The sequence below is a fragment of the Arachis ipaensis genome, chromosome B4 (assembly GCF_059453495.1).
Source record: "Arachis ipaensis isolate K30076 ecotype BB chromosome B4, ASM5945349v1, whole genome shotgun sequence".
In the NCBI taxonomy this organism is placed as follows: Eukaryota; Viridiplantae; Streptophyta; class Magnoliopsida; order Fabales; family Fabaceae; genus Arachis; species Arachis ipaensis.
The window spans coordinates 11,943,712-11,960,853 of NC_142439.1; the positions used below are offsets into that span (position 1 = coordinate 11,943,712).

The 17,142-nt window shown below is 35.0% G+C and overlaps 4 protein-coding genes across 4 annotated transcripts; 1 reads left to right on the forward strand and 3 right to left on the reverse strand.

Moving 5' to 3' along the window:
- Positions 1 to 43: 43 nt before the first annotated feature.
- LOC107636092 (uncharacterized) lies at positions 44 to 4,257 on the reverse strand. Its single transcript, XM_021122339.1, has 7 exons — positions 4,076 to 4,257; positions 3,789 to 3,955; positions 3,541 to 3,722; positions 3,235 to 3,391; positions 1,689 to 2,966; positions 1,076 to 1,232; positions 44 to 596 (listed from the first exon to the last, which is right to left on the reverse strand). The coding sequence occupies exons 1-7, from the start codon at positions 4,255 to 4,257 to the stop codon at positions 44 to 46; spliced, it is 2,676 nt and encodes an 891-aa protein (XP_020977998.1).
- A 4,087-nt stretch (positions 4,258 to 8,344) lies between these two features.
- LOC110270906 (uncharacterized) lies at positions 8,345 to 9,818 on the reverse strand. The gene is made up of 6 exons (XM_088484372.1): positions 9,733 to 9,818; positions 9,530 to 9,660; positions 9,158 to 9,307; positions 8,798 to 8,989; positions 8,634 to 8,714; positions 8,345 to 8,412 (listed from the first exon to the last, which is right to left on the reverse strand). The coding sequence occupies exons 2-6, from the start codon at positions 9,657 to 9,659 to the stop codon at positions 8,345 to 8,347; spliced, it is 621 nt and encodes a 206-aa protein (XP_088340498.1). The 5' UTR covers position 9,660; positions 9,733 to 9,818.
- Positions 9,819 to 10,697: 879 nt separating this feature from the next.
- On the reverse strand, positions 10,698 to 14,521 carry LOC107638953 (metal tolerance protein 11-like). Its single transcript, XM_016342352.3, has 6 exons — positions 14,347 to 14,521; positions 13,078 to 13,187; positions 12,661 to 12,906; positions 12,279 to 12,383; positions 11,975 to 12,208; positions 10,698 to 11,401 (listed from the first exon to the last, which is right to left on the reverse strand). The coding sequence occupies exons 1-6, from the start codon at positions 14,519 to 14,521 to the stop codon at positions 11,057 to 11,059; spliced, it is 1,215 nt and encodes a 404-aa protein (XP_016197838.1). The 3' UTR covers positions 10,698 to 11,056.
- Positions 14,522 to 14,779: 258 nt separating this feature from the next.
- Positions 14,780 to 17,121, forward strand: LOC107638951 (transcription initiation factor TFIID subunit 8-like). Its single transcript, XM_016342351.3, has 2 exons — positions 14,780 to 15,271; positions 15,788 to 17,121. The coding sequence occupies exons 1-2, from the start codon at positions 15,248 to 15,250 to the stop codon at positions 16,949 to 16,951; spliced, it is 1,188 nt and encodes a 395-aa protein (XP_016197837.1). The 5' UTR covers positions 14,780 to 15,247; the 3' UTR covers positions 16,952 to 17,121.
- The last annotated feature ends 21 nt before the right edge of the window (positions 17,122 to 17,142 follow it).

Here is a 17,142-nt window from a genome sequence, read left to right on the forward strand (position 1 = left end):
AGATGAGTTTATAGTGGCGTTAACAATCTCTTGCCGAGTCCCTTTAGGGATCACCGCAATATCTGTCGAAAGTCTCCCCCCCAAAAACAACTATCTTCCCACTGAATGGCTGGTGAAGACTGTTTGGATTCTTGAATCTTAAGATGTCACGCATTGTCCTATCAAGAGCTTTAATACAGAATCTATTTACCATAGGAGCCTCATCCCAAATGATAAGCTTTGTCTTTATCAACAGTTCGGCCAATGCACTTCCTTGTCTTATATTGCATGTTGAGAATTCATCTAGATTGAGTGGGATTGAAAAACGTGAATGTGCTGTCCTACCCCCAGGTAATAAAAGAGATGCAATACCACTCGATGCAACAGTAAGTACAACCTGTGATTTAGATCTCAATACAGCTGCTAAAGTCTTCCAAACAAATGTTTTGCTAGTTCCACCATACCCATACAAAAAGAATACTCCACCCTTCCCATTTTCGGCAGCATCCATGACTATCTTATAAACAAAATATTGCTCGTCGGTTAGTTGTTGCAAATAGGTGGCATGGTCTAGAGCTAGCTGTCTTTTATCATAGCGGAGCTCATCAGAAATTAACCTGTGCATTCCATCAGCATGTAATTGACTATATAAAACATTTCATTTCGAATATGTGTTTTGCAAAAAAAGGCTATTAGAAATTATACTCTATTTTCTAACTACTGCAAATGAAGAGGAAAAAATAAATAGACTAAATTAACTATTTGAAAGCTAATATTCTAATATTTAATGGATTGTTATTAAATTATGAGATGGCCGTGTAAAAATTCATTGAAAATTTCAAATTCGTTATAATAGAAGTTAGATTGACAAATTTACTTATGAAGATAATTATGTATTTTATATAATTAGTTTTGAAAACCATGATAATAAGTTCTTCATTAGAAAAAAATAATATCAGAGATTTGCAATTTATATTTATTATATAATCCAAATAAGTAACTACTTTTGTATCTTCATATGTAGAATGCTATTTTCAAAAAAAATAAAATTAATTAAATATTATTTAAATAAATTTTTTTGGTCATGTATTTTAACATGTTCATTCCATCAGCATATAATTGACTATTCAGTTGGCTTATATCTAGGACTGGCATCGGAGAGAAATCTTGCAGACTTTTATTGTATGAGTTAAGTGTTCTCTCAATTTCTATCAACGTTAACTCCTTCAGTTCATCATCGGAAAGGAATAAATCTGTCAATAGAAAGACCAAATTTGTATGAATGAATCTTGAAGAATAACTTCAGTTACGTAACCAGAAAAAAAAATAAAACCAAATAATATTAAATTTTATCCTATTTGCTTAGATAAAGACAACTTATTGAATACACTATAACTATCTCTCTTATAAGATAAGATTGCATGTCCATTATGGAATCTTGGTTCTATTCATTGAATTGCTAATTATATCCTATAATACACCTAAGTCCAATTATGATTAGCATGGCTACTAAAAACTTCTCATTTCTTAAATTTTTTATTATACACAATATACTTACATAGACTAACAAAATTTCTCGAAAAATCCTACAAACACATATGGCACTGTTAACAATGAATTTTCATTTAACATAAATATCAATATGTTACTGATATTGACATTCCATTCAGTTTAAAAATACAAAACCTTAGATTGCGACAATGAATTACCTGGATTGTCAAGCAGCCTCTTCTGCCTATGAAGTATATCATTGGATAACAGATACCATGTCTTCTGCCATACGTGTTCTGGTGTATCCATTGAATTTGAAAACAACAGCATTGCAAACAGCTTCCTCAAGTATGTACCCGATCCCCAGTGGCTTGCTTCCACTATTGCATCAATATATTCTTTGTCATCATCTAAGAGGCCACGTGCGTAACATGCATCTTTGAAAGTAGAATATAAAACACCATCTATAGTACAAATGTCCTCATAAGAAGTTGGCCCTCTTACGAAATTGAGCAATAGCCGCATATAATAACTTTCACCGGATCCTGGAGGTACATAGAAAATCCTTCCGATAACAAAGTGTGATTTTCTAGGCAACCAAACCCTCTCATCTGGCTTCCATACGAATTTAGTTGGTAGTTCAGCATAGGTCAGTGCCCTTGCTTCTGCATAATCCTTGTTTGCTTGAAACCATCCTAAAAACATAGATTCCTTCACTGATGCTTTTCTAACAACATCCTCCAGATTTTCGTGGTCTTTGAATATCACATTCTGTTCATTGGGTAAGTGAAAACCCAATCTCACAACAGATGGATCTCTGTAATGGATGTTAAAACCAAAAATCCTCCATGCCGCTTCACATGGTGATATGTATCTACAATCGTAATACATACTCACCTCATCATATTCATCTAACTCAGCATACGCTGTGACACTTCTATAGAAGGAAGCAGTTACGCGATCATGACCTTTGTTCACGTATTTGAACAAATACTTTATTGATCTTGATTGATTGCACCACTCCACATTTATATGTGCGCCATATCTCATAAGTAGTAGTCTGTTGTGTGGAACCACATAATGGCTATCAAGGTCAACCCCATACTTGTTGATATTTCTTCCATCTTCTTTACGCCTATATACTGGATACCCATCATCATCAATAGTTGTACAATCGACAAAACGCTTAGGGAAATGACGTACACATTTTCCATTCTCCATACACGGTGAATCTTTTCTCGCTAAACCACATGGACCATGCATCATGTGCTTTTCCACTGCTTCAAAGTATTCAGGGTCTAGTTCCTTATCTGGAATCTCAGCAGATATGATCTTGTCAATGTCTTCAGCTGTCGAAAACTTGTCATCCTTATGTAAGAACAATAGTATATGTGCGTGTGGTAGTCCCCATTTTTGAAATTCGATTATGTATACAACTGTGTCAACAAAAGGACATAGATAAGCTAAATCCAATACAATATTTAAATGCATGGACACTGAAATTTTAGACACAATATTTATAATAACAATTAATCGAATGTAATTTAATTTCGTCTCTAGACATACCTGCGCAAACTCTGCCAAAAATTTTGTTTGCTCTAATATCTTTAATCATCAAATCCAGCTTTGCCTTGAATGTCATGCATATTATGTCAGGTCTATCTTCTGCATTTAATTCTCTGTTCTTAAGAAAGTCTTCTACCTCGGGCTACTTAGGATTGCATGTGAATGTAATGAATAGGTCTGGATAACCGACAGCCTTACATATTGCCATTGCATCCTGATAATTCTGAATCATATATCTTGGGCCACCTGTGAATGACGATGGTAATATAATACGTTTGCCACGCAATGAAGGTGTTGTTTTCCCGGACAAAACTGCTTCCTTTATACCCTTGTACATCTCACATCTGAGTTTCTCCTGATCAAGTAGTATATAATTTAAGCGAGATGATTGATGGAGAACCCATCAACCAAGAATTGCTGGAATAGTCATCTAGAATATAACAAAGAAGATCCATCAGCTAACCTTTCTTGTATCCTGAATGCAAAGAATTCTCTTAATGAAACCTCTTGTCGCCCTTTGCTACCACTTTGATTACCCTTGTTGAAAGGTATGTCTTCCTTGTAACTATCCTCTCCAAATAGAAATAACAATGGGTATTGTAATCCCAAATAAGTAGGATTGAGTTGATTAATCCTTTGTAACCTTCCACTTTGTGTCTCTACCACAATGTCCCTATCAGTTTTATCTATGTCAAAGTCACCCACAATCAATGCAGCTACCTTATCCGTGTTGGGCAGGTTGTATCACCTACCATCCTTCCCCCTTTTACCCAAAAGCCTGAGCTTTATTGTATTATTAGACTCTCGTGCAAGTGAGTCTCTAACCATGTGAAATGCCTTCACCAGTACATTGTTATCATCAAGCATCTGTTTCAATTCTCTAACAATATCTTCATGTATCTCTTTGTGATGTTCACCCCTATTTACGACAACAGAATTTGTACAACCAGATTTTAATAGGATCATTGTTATTCAAAAACTCCCAACAGTAACTTCAAATCCTAAACCTATTCTATAAAGAAATAACCCTAAAACTTACCGAATAGCTGCCATGCGATTTTCAATCTCATTATGAGTATCAAATACATACAGTTGGAAAAATTTTGCAATGTTTCCCTCTGGAGGAATCAGACTACCTATTAGATGATAATTCTCTCCCCAAAGAATAAATGTTGGTAGCCCTCTTGCTTGACTTCTGCCACAATCTATCTTTGCACCCATTGATGTGAACTGAAACATGCTATTGTAAGCTCTGATGTTATCCCGAAAATGCTTGCTCTTAGGGGTATTATTCTACAACAAATCATACAACACTCTCGGGGCCTCTTGTAATTGTGGAAGTTGAACATTTCCTCCTTTACAACATAATGTGAATTTCGGTTCTGTTGTGTTGTAACTTTTGTTTAACCTTTCAGCATACTAATATAGAGCATTGTAATGTTCACATTCATATATTGCATATCCGATGTTCACATACTCTGCATATTGACCAACAAAATATAAAAATAGGATTGAGATATTTTTTTCTGCCTAAAACTTTCATTAAATAAGACTCTATGTTGAATTCAATTAAGTAAGCTCATACCCTTATTTGACCGTTCAGTAGACTTAATGTGTGTTAGATCTGTGTGATGCCTTATTGCCTGCATTGTGAAGTTAACTCTTGATAATTAACGGTGCAAAAAGTAACCTAATTAGTCGTAAATTGATTGACTTAACAACTAAGAAACTGAATGGTAAGAACCTAAGGTTCCAATAGTGGAAATAAAAAATTATGCAGTTTGTTTAGCAGATTTGTTAGAGTTATAAACCCGTAACTCCCAATAATGCTCCCTTCCACCAAATCATAACATACCACAATTTTGCTTGCAATAGTCTTTATCAGCTTCCATAGGTCTTTGTCTTGGAGTCCTTACCGAGCCTAACATACAAAGTACCAAACGTGATTTTTAATAAATTCATATATTTTGATTTGATTCTGTAAATAAGAGCCCGCTTTAAATAGTAATCCCTAAGAATAAAAATTATTTAAACTCTATCTTATAATTTTCTTTTGTAACCCATGTTACTCCACCTTTGGCAACCACTTTATTTTTTTTCCAACCATTTTTGTAATTAGTGGTAAACAATAAAGTAGGCCAAACTTTTATTAAAGAATTTTGTCACTTCCTAACACAGTTGCCAGATATCTTAGCTGAATAATCTTAAATTATTAATTAATGGATGTGAGGGTGAATATAAATTCTTAATAATGCCCTAAACTAAAAATACTACACTACATACAAAGAGCTCAACACATCTTGCATGCGTTTGGAGATATCAAGACTCTTTTTTGTGTCCATTAGTTGCCTTCTATACCTTCTAGTATATGTTGGTTGACCTATTCTAAGGGTGATTGATAAATATACATACACCATACTTAAATTTAAAAAAAAAAAACATCTTTACATTTGATTTTAGGAAGAATCATCAAGTGTAATATAATACACTTATCAAGTTGAATATGGTTGTTGTCTAGAGTATTAGCAACTACATTAATCGCTTAGAATAGATCAAAATTGTAAATTTATTTCACCAATAATTAAGAAATACAGAATAAATAAATAACGTACTTAAAAAGCCAAAAATAAGTAAGTTATAAATTTCTATAATTCTCAAATTATGACTCCGAAAAAAATATATATCTTTTTAATTTTAATTATTGATATAAAATAAAAAAGATTTCTTTATTTTTTTATTAAGAAAATATATATTATTACTTATTTAGAAAAAAATATTTAAATATGACATATTTCATTTTTTGATGATCTAATTACGTTGACTGAGTTTTATCTATTAAAATTAATGGGGTGATTTTATAGTTAAATTATTGAGAGGGAAGGAGAAAAAGGGTTTATATTTTAGCACAAAATCACTAACTACTATATCCTACTAAACAACACTTATTTCTTTATACTTTCTATGAATAGTTTAAATTAGTTCCATAGGATTTATTTTTACTCTTTATTCATATATTTTAATAGTTTATACACAAAGAAATTAAAGTAGGTAACTATGTATACACTTTTTTTTCCAATTATGAAGCACGTTAGATATAATTGACAATTTTTCTTTTCTTTTGGGGTTATAATAATTGGTGGGTTGATGCATTTGTAACTTTTTGATAAATAGCTACTCACTAATCCTATACGGCTATACACATATTACTTCTCTATTACAATTTGACATTTTCTTAATGTAATGCTAAGAAAGCAAGAAAATAACATTATTTTATTCTGCTTTAATATTTATATGTGTATTATGTATAACATAGAAAATTAAGTATTTGTTATAGCTAAAATTATCTAATTAGTGAAGCAGTAATTTTGAAAGTTAAAATACACAATTTTAATAAAAACTAAAATAAGTTTAAACTACTGCAAACTAATTATATATTTTCTATCAAATAATTTTTTAATAAAAAGTTAAATATTTTAGAGTATTAGCAACTCCATTAATCACTTCAACTATGAATAAATTAGTGATATGGATATGTCTCATTATGAATCCTAAGTGGAGGGATCATGATGCAACATTTTTTCAATCACTGTGCATATAACATATAACAATTGCCTTTCAATTTATTATATAATAATTCAAAAAGATTGTGATACCTTCCATCGAACTCACTTCTATGGTTTGTGTGGTGAATGTGCTTGCAGGCAGGGGCGGAGCTAGAAGAAATATTAGAGGGGGGCAAAAAATATTTATACAATAAAATAAGACTAAAATAAAATTTTAAGGGGGGCTAAACTAAAATTTACATATAATTTACATGTAAAAAATTAAAATTAGGGGGGCCATTGCCCCCCTTTCCTTGTGCCTAGCACCGCCCTTGCTTGCAGGCATAGTTCCTGCGAGCAAAAAATTAGAGTTATGTAAAAATTTAGACACTTTCACTTCACCCGTATAGTAGACAGTATGATCTAAAGTTGTGTAAGAACATGGCTGAGTTGGTAGTTGTATTTATTATTCGTGATTGTTACCTTCTTGGGTGCGTGAGACTATGGTTTGCTTTTTTTTAGCTAATATGAATGCTCTCTCAATTCTCGCGTTTCGTGCTGCCCCTGTAGAGTTCATTTTGTGTTTAATATCAAAAGATACGTCTAGCTATTTACTTCAATCTACATTAGTTTTGTTATTACTCGTTTACCTTTTAATGGTGGACTTAGTGGCCATTGGCTGACTGATGAAATCGGTATAGAAACATTTCTCTTAATCTGATTTTCACTTCTTCCATCACATTGACCTTGATCTATAATACATCCATCAACTGCATACTCCATTAGATTTTCCTTGTCCTCTACATTGAAAGTGATTTGTATAACTCCTAAATTGTTTACCATACCTTCAACAATCAAACATGTGCACTTTTAAAAGAAAAAAAAACTACCTCTTGGGTTTATGTATGCCTAAGTTCTTTTGCTGATATTTTTATCATATTGTGTGGACCCACATAAATTCGAGTGTATCAATTCATGTTTAATTTTGGTATTAAACATGATGATCCATGTCCACAACTATAAGAATAAGCTGAGTCATTATTAATTAGATCACATGATAACACCTTATTTAATTACTCATATAATCATAAGATACTAATGACTTTGTAAATCTAATAATTCTTAGTTTCTAATAATTGGTTTTTGAAATTTTATACTTTATTTTTTATACATATAAAATTTCACCATGCATTGGCTACACAATTTTACTAATTTTTTATAGCATTAATAATCATTCAGCATCCAATCTATCACATCATTTTATCTTTGTTCTTTTAAACCTTTGTTCTAATTAAATTGATCTCATTATTTTTTTACATTACAATATTGCTCCAAGCCAAGATTAAATAAAATACCATTATATTTAATGATAAGAAGTTTCAATTCCTTAAACCAATTGGTTACCTGTGTATAAGTATTTACTTTATATTTGTGTTTTTCTAAATAGCATAACAACTCACCTTATTATATACCTATTTCTGTATATCTTTTAAAATTTCACCATGTGATATAATCACTCGTATTCTCCACTAATTTTTCTATGTGCTAACTAACTTCTCCTATAATCGAAGCTATCTTACTATTCTTACATATACTAAGAAGGTCACTATTTATATTGTTATTCAGAATCCAAGAATATGTTTTCTTTTTAACACATTGCATAATTTTTCTATGGCCATTACAAAACCAAAACACCTAATGGTTTCCAATGAGTAATAGATGTATCAGCAACCAATAGTTGCTTATATATATAAAGATCCTTTAACCTAATAGGCTGGATGCCTTTGTAGTCCCAATTCATTGTTATCATAAATTGTATTATCTCTACTACAAGCTGAAAAATTAGTTATGAATTAGGATGTCAATTAATGAAATAGTAACTTCTGTACGAAAAATTTTTTATGAGTCACATGGATAACCTATGATATCAATAATTTTTTTGTTCATTAACTAACTATAATCATGGCTATCAGTCGATGCAACATATTTTGATGCTCTTGCTTGGAAAGAAGGAAATTTCTTTGAATACTCTACTACAGAGTATGGTATGTTTACCTTGTTGGGAAGCAACACCCACACACTTCCTTTTCTTAGCTATCTTGGCTGCTCTTTTCATCCTAGCATGCTTTGAGTCATCTAATATCAAAATAACACTTCACAGTCTAATATACATAATCACAAAACTCTTCTGGTTCGAATTTTTTGTTTATGATAATTACCTCTTGATAAAGTCACCTGTGACAACACATTAGACCCCAAGAACAGCGTGTCCTCTGTTGTCTGAATGCTGGGTTTTCCATTTATGTCTATAGTTTTTGCAACATTAGTTGTTCTAAAACCACTGGTAAAGCTGTTATCCAAAAATCTGCGTGGTTGCTCTTCAGCAATTCTTTGAATAGGTGGTACCAATCCTGTATTTTTTGTATTAGGTAGCTATAATTAGACTTATATTAGCCAAAAACTATTGACCCCAACAACTTGCTAATATGCAAAATGTTCTTGAAACCTTCTATGATGGAAAGATTTATTTGGTTGATAAAAAGTATTTCTACACTTATATGAATTTATATGGTTCTTACCTAAGCGTGGAATGTCACTTGTTTCTTTCTGTTGAGTTATTTCATTAGCTAAAGAATCGAAACATTTTCTGTTTGTGAAGCTTAACCATTCGTTGCTACATAGTTCATTCACCTTCCTCTTATTCTTGAAACTACAACACCTTTCGTCACCTGCGTAATTAATAAGTGGAAGTTAAGAGTAGATAGTATAAACCGTTTTGACAATGTGAAGATCCCTTTTCACTCCAATTATAAACCAAAGCCATAAAATCCTTATCCTTTTATTGTAATTTAACCATACATCTATAGACGACTCATTTAAGAAAGATACAAAATGAGTGTGGAAACTGAATAGCAAGCTATCTGGTTTCAATAAGTTGTTTGTAAATTTACCTGGAATATTACTTCTTGTATTGGACTGGACATCTGAAAGTGGGGTCCTTAGTGAGCTCGTAACTGGACCCTTTTCTTTTGAGGACATGACATGGTTCTCTTTCTTGTCCAGCTTCGTTGCACCGTCCATCCTATCAACATTGAAAAGTGATAATTAAAATTTCTTCTACTGTATTTTAAGTTTCTCCAGACTATGAAGTTACCTTTCGATGCCTGAATAGAGCTTTCTATGGCTCACAATTCTCGTGTGGTGAGCAATGCAAGCGAGAACAGAGGAGATTTGGCTGAAATTATCATGAGATCCCCTTGCTTATGAATTTACTTATGTCTTGTAGCCAAGCTCCAATTTTTGTTGCAGGTTCCTCTTTGTCTTTCTTCTTTTCGATTTCAACTTTTTGAATTTTTTGGAAGAAAAGAGACTATTTCAATTTAGAATATGCTGATTTTATATCTTATGTTATGCCAGTATTTTTGGGTTTAATTAGCGTATTCAACTTTTGCATTCAGCTGAAAATTCCAAAGTCTTTTGGTTAAATTAACATTTCAGCGTAATGTGCAAAACGCTTCATCAATCCCGGAATACCTGAATTCTTGTTTTTTAATTTTTATTTAGTTTTTTTTTGGGAGGTTTATCTATTCATATATTACGGGGTTTTACATAAAATTCCGTTGGTTGCTTACATAGATAGGCTGGAATATTTAAACTTTCGTAGTTGCCAAGTGTTTTTTATTCTCATATGAATAGGAATTTCCTAATTTCTATGGTTGATTTTTGGTTCAAATTTCAACTCTTTATTTTTGAATTCAGTGCAAACGAATGGTCCAATTGGATTAGATCGTTGGTAGGTAAGTAACGGTTCCTTCTTTTATCCAATTTCATCTATTTTCAAATGGTGTTTAGTTGAAGATGTAACTATTTCTTGCTTAATTTTTGTACCAATCCCTTTAAATTTAGCAATTAGAGTCTTGGGTAGAACAATTCAACGGTTGTGTGTATTTTAGTTAGTCTCAATTATTTTCCAGGAATCTGAACTATGGATTTATTAATGTTTTAGTTACCTGTCCTAGCTGTGAAATAGATATGGAGCCTGGTATGAATTAGTAAACAGTAATTCTAATTCACGTTTGAAGTTGATTATTATATTTTTTGGTAAACGATTTGTGACAATTGGAAAATAGCACATCCTATAGTTAAATCATGAAACTGGTCCAAGGAAAACATTATATTTGCACATTTTAACCAGCACCCTATATTGAGATACAAAACAAAGGTGATACTGTACCTGAATAGAGGTAGAAGCAAGGATTCTATTTCAGCTACTATAGTACTCTGGGATGTTCAAGGATCTCTGCATGATTTTCCTATCATGACATACACTTGGGGCATATTATTACCAAGTTGAGATTTAAGAACTTATGTGCATGACAGGGTTATGTGGAAAGATTAGCAACTTTAGAGTTGAATCCAAGTGAAATGGTTCACATTTACAATTGATGGCAAGGCATTGCATTTCCTAATTGCTGCTATCAATGGGATTGGGCATGCTCAGGTTTGTGACTGTACTCATAATCAAGATGAACAAAGGCGCGTTCAATCTCAGGCAAAAACTCAAGCTTTTCTTGCAGCGATTCCCCAATGTCATGAGCCTCTTGCAAGGGCATATCAGAAGGCAGGACAATATCAACCTCAACAAAGTAGTGAGACCCAAAAGTGTAAGCACGCACAGTGTCAATGTGCCGCACGGCCTTGTGGTGGTTCCAGCAGAGGTATGTTAGTTTCTGAAGATACTCTGGAGCAGCTGATCTTCCAACCAGGGAATTCACGTTTTCCAGCACTGTCAATGACCATGTGCGGATAGTGTACAAAGCCAGCTGTAGTAGAAGAGTCAGCCATAACCATAAGTAAGGCAATTGAAAGTTATATGTTACAAGCTATTATATAGGCTGGCAAGTAAACATAAATAGTGATAATATGACATCGCTTCCATCACAATATGGTACTGCTCAAAAGGACTAATGATTGTTCTTTAAATCTTAGAAGTCAGAGTATGATATAAAAGGTATGCTTTATGCATCAAACCATCATAACATGCAATAATTCATGGAAGAGAGACTACAGAAATTACGAGGCTAATTTGACAGTTGCAGTCGTCTAACCAGGTCCCTTTTGCACAGGATATTGATTTCCGTAAAAAGGAATAAATTGCAAAAATACAGGAGGACAGCAGAAGCTAATGCAGAGATGGTCACTGTTGTCAATGAATGTGAGGAATAAAAATATCATTTTTGTATATTTTTGGTTCATTAGCTTTTACTCCTAGGTATGAATCAGAACTTAACATAAATTCATGGAGAGTTTGGCAGAAGACTTGTGTGTCCTTTTCTATGGCTAACAAAATAACAGTTCAAACCAATAAAATAAACAAAGGCGGAATATTCACTTACAATGATAGCACCAACAGGATCCATCCAATCATCGACATAATTTGCCAAAAGTGCAGCAATGAGACCAATGACATTTGTGATCACATCAAAAAAGTGATCTTGGGCATAGGTTTTGACAATCTCATTAGTAAAGGAGCGGCAATAGATCATTAGGAGGAATTTGACCAACGTCACTGAAAGCATAATACCAACAATCCACTGCTCTTGTTCTCTGGTCAAGCTGAATGCATTTTCCTGGAGTTGTTATTATGCAATGGATTAGATTAGAGAAACACGATATATTGTTATCCGTTTGCATGTCAACTTCATAACCAATAATCAACTTACATCTGATAATTAGTGTCCGCATTGACTCCAAAATAATTTGCAATCCTAGTGTTGCCATAACAGAGGCAAAAACAAGAATCCCCTGCAACCAGTTTTCAATTCAATATTTAGTGGCAAGATGAAAACATGATTATCCGTTAGAGAATTATCGATGAAATTTTCTTTTATGCTTTATCCATGGAACATATGTACGCATTACACAATTACACAACAGAACCAAACTATATTGTAATTATAAAATAAATCCCAAGAGCCAAGAAGATAGGGAAACAGAAAAATACCAACTCTTTGTATGACAGGCAAGAACATAAGTTGATATTCAGACATTCTCAAAAAGAATATAAATTAGGAGAACTAACCAAAGGTTGCATTCTCTTTTTTCCTATAGGGTACTGATATGGGTTCGGTGTTTGCATGGAAAATGCAGTAAACCAGAGTATGAATCCAGACAGGAGATCAAGAAGCGAGTCCAAAGTGGATGCAATGATGGCCAAGGAACCACTTCTGATTGATGCATAGACTTTAGCAATAAAGAGAACCATGTTTGCTACATTTGATAGTCTGATGGCAAACGTCTCGCTTCTTGCTAGCTTTTCCTGCTCCTCCTGTACACAAAATTGGATATTCAGCCAAAGGCACTGATGTATTTGGAACGTTAAAATATATTTCAATAGTGGCTTATTTATATAACCACTTTTTACTCTAGTCAATTATATGGACATCAATTTGTTTGGAAAACTCAGCTGGAAACATAGAAAGCAGAATGAAATATAGACCTTTGACATCCCAGGAATAAAACCACGTTCTGCCAAGGCATCCATTTCATTAAAGCCCTCTAGCACTTCAACCTGTTGCTGATAGTACTCAGCAATGTCATCTTCTTGCCCTGAGGAATGAATACTTTTAGAAATATCATTTCAAATTTCAGTAGGTAAGAGTTCGATACAGATACCATCATTCAAAATAAACTTGTTAGAAATATAATTAACCTCCTCTCAGAAAGAAATCCTCACATAAGAATTCATGGATGAAGAAAATTCAGTAGCACACTCAAAGCTCAAGTACAAATAAACTTGATTTAAAGGACCACAAAAATAATAAGAAAAAAGTCTCCATAAACCAGACAACACAGTAAGCAAGTCATATGAAAACAAGCAGACAGATTGTAAACTTGAAAAGCAAAGCCTTCCATAAATCTGCAGGAATCACAGAAGCAACAAAACTCCATTTAAAGACACAAGGCAAAGATCCAAAATCCAAATCAAAACCTAATACACCAGTTTCATTTCATGCAACTTCTTCAAGTTAAAAACATGGAGCATGAAAGTGTACAATCCAATCACCGAAAGCTACTAACATATTGTGCAAACGGAAAGAACCCCAAAACACCCAAATCTCCACAAGGACCTTCACTTTATACCCAGAGTCCCAGACCCTTAAGCCAAAACACAAAATTCCAATAAATACTATCAAACCAGGCCAAACAAACATAAATGCTACGACAAACTCTGAAATTTCACCTTGAACGAAATCCACCATCGGAAAGAGAAAAACTAACCCTAAATAGTATCAGTATACTCTTATAGCAAAAGAGAATACAAAAGAATATAAAACAGGGAGCTTAAATCCTTCTCGTACACACAGAAACAGCAAAAACTCTAGAAGCACAAGCTCGCAATTGACTACAACCATTCGTAGAAAGCAAATTCCAGATTCCCACTCACAATAAATAAATTAACCACACCATATCATAACAAAAAGCAGATTCCAAAAAAATATACTACAAAACCAATACCGAAAGAAAATCCAAAAAGGTTATAACAAAATTTTTATATTTGTCAGTAAATCCTCAAATTCGCCCTCAAACTAGTAAAGTTCCGATCAAATTAGGATCTGACAAGTAGCGATGTGAGGTACTAATTTGAATCACTTACAAATTAAGGTACTAATTAGAATCATTACTCAATTTATCTTCATCTTATTTCTTCATTTGTTCCTTCTCTTTTTTTTTTTTTTCCATTTCGATTTTATAATTTGTGTTGTACCTAGAACACCGTAGCAGTCATGGATTCCACGTGAGGGTTTCACTTGCTTGTCGGCGTGCGGCGACGACATCTGAAACCCTTCGAAGTTCAACCGCCATGAACGGTCGCCATTGTTCGAATCCGGCGACAGCAGCGACCTCTGCTCGTCGCTTTGCACCTCCAACGTCTCCACCATTGTCTCCGTTCACCACAAACCCCTAAAACGTCGTCGTTTATAACGTTCTCGCCGTCGTCGTTGTTGACTGAAAAAGTAGATCAAGATTTTGAAAGAAGAAGAATCAACGGTTGTGATTGCATTGATGCATTTTAGAGAACGTTGTGGTTGTGGTTGGTGTTGATGCTATGATATACTTTCTTCTTTCTTCTTTGCTAGTAATAAAGATGCAGACACAATTGAAATAGTTTCATTCGAAACGTGAGACGGGGAATTGAAATGCATGAAAAAGAAATGAGCTGAAGGAGTGAGTAGTAGCTGAAACTAAGAGAGTAAGAAACACGCGCGACCCCACCCCCCAAGACCCCCACCCTCCAAACGAAACTGCGCGACCCAGACCCCCACCTCCCAAACGAAACTGCGCGAGTGTGAGCGTCTACCCTAACCCCCAAATCCCCAATCCCTAACCTTGTCAGTACTCATCGCTCCCTCTTCTCCAAATCTCCACACCTGCCGACCTGCGCACCCAGCCACACCTGCCGACCTGCCGACCTGCGCACCCAGCCACCCACCACCGCGAAGCCTTCGGCCCGTCGCACATCAGGCCAACACGAAGCCACCACCGACCGACTCGACACGGCAGCACAGCACCACGCCGCCGCCGTTGAGACGCCACCACCCTAACCCATCAGTTCAACCCAGCACGGCAGCTCCCAGTCTCCCACTCAGCCTTCCTCCCAAGTCAATATGGAGCCCGAGCCACCGATTCAGGTAATGTTGACTATTTGCTGTTTAGTGTTTACTGGTAATTCTGTTCATTAGTGTTGATTTGTTGCTACTTGCTGTTGATTTGTTGATTTGTTGCTAAGTTTTGTTGATTTATAGCCTTTTTTTTCCACGTTAATACTTACAGACAAATGCATTGTTGATTTGTTGCTACTTGCTGTTGCTGGCTCAGTGGCTTGCTGTTTAATGGTTCATTTTATTGTTGTTTAATGGTTCATTATATTGGAAATGTCCTGCTTGCTGCCTTGCTGTTGCTGGTTGCTGTTTAATGGTTCATTTTATTGTTGTTTAATGGTTCATTATATTGGAAATGTCCTGCTTGCTGCCTTGCTGTTGCTGGTTGCTGTTTAATGGTTCATTTTATTGTTCAGTTTATTGCTGGATGCTGGTTATTGATTAATTGTTGAATGTTGATAACTTGGTTATTGATTAATTGTTCTGACCTTTCTCACCCCATAACTTCATCAATCTTCACACCAAACAATGTTTTATTCTCTTCAGTGTTGCAATCCTACATTAGAAAGTGTAAAATTAGGAAACCCTAATCGACGGACCATCGACCATGGAGGAGTTGGAGGAAGAGCTTCATCTGACGAGTTTGGGCGTGCGGTTTCTCAAATAGCCGTGGCACAGATTTGCGAATCTGCAGGGTTTAATGGCGTCAAGAATTCCGCCATCGAAGCACTTTCCGATGTCACAATTAGGTACCTTATTGACTTGGGGAAAATTGCTGAATTTTATGCTAACCTTGCTGGTAGATCGCAATGTAGTGTCTTTGATTTGATTCTAGGGTTAGAGGATTTAGAACAGGTCAAGGGTTTCATAGGTTCTGGTCAAAGTCAATGCCTTTTAGGTTCAGGAACTGTTAGGGATCTTATGAGGTTTGTGAATTGCGGTGATGAGGTTCCTTTTGCTCAGCCAATACCGAATTTTCCAGTGATTCGGCAGCGGAAAGTTATCCCTAGTTTCTTGCAAATGGGGGAGGCACCACCTTCTAAGCATATACCGCCTTGGTTGCCGGCATTGCCGGACCCTCACACTTATATTCACACGCCTATGTGGGATGAGAGGACTTGTGATCCCCGGGAAGACAAGGTTGAACAGGCCAGGCAACGTAGAAAGGCTGAGAGGTCGTTGTTGAGCTTGCAGAAGAGGTTGTTGTTGTGTAGTGGTTCAGTAGAAACACGCAATACGACTTCGAATGTGGTTGTGCCGAGTGGTGGTGGTGCTTCACTTAGACAAGGAGAAGGTGAAGGGGGTGATAAGAACCCTTACCTTAAGGCTCCTGTGGATAACAAAGATGTTTCTCCAGTTCCCTTGCCGGGGAAGCTTTCTGATGATGTTGATATGATTGCAAATCATGTTTCTGTGTTGGAGGCATTTGCTCCTGCAATTGAGATGATGAGGAGTAGTGGTGTTTTGTGCGAAGATGATGGGATGCAAGGGAGAACAGTTCTTCCAGCTGTGAGACCTACTGTTTATTTCAAGTTCAGGGCTGGAAAAAAGCTTATCCACGAGTCCTTGGATATGAGGAATCAGAAGAAGGATGCTTCACGAACAGCGGCCTTGGCTGGTAGAGAAGACGAGAGGGATGATAAGAAGAGGAGAGTTGAGCTTATTCTCAAACAATCTATGGAAAACCCACAAGAACTCACTCTGTTGTAGATTAGTTTATTGACTGGATTTGTTGGATGTTGTAGGAATTGAGTTTGTAAAAATGAAGACCTTCAAGGGTTAACCCTTTTTTGTCTTAATTAAAACCTTTTTTTCTGTAGCTGTGACTTGTGTTCGAATTTTTATTTTTATTCTTTTATCTTTATTGATTTTTTTATCTATCTTTTATTAATATTATTTCA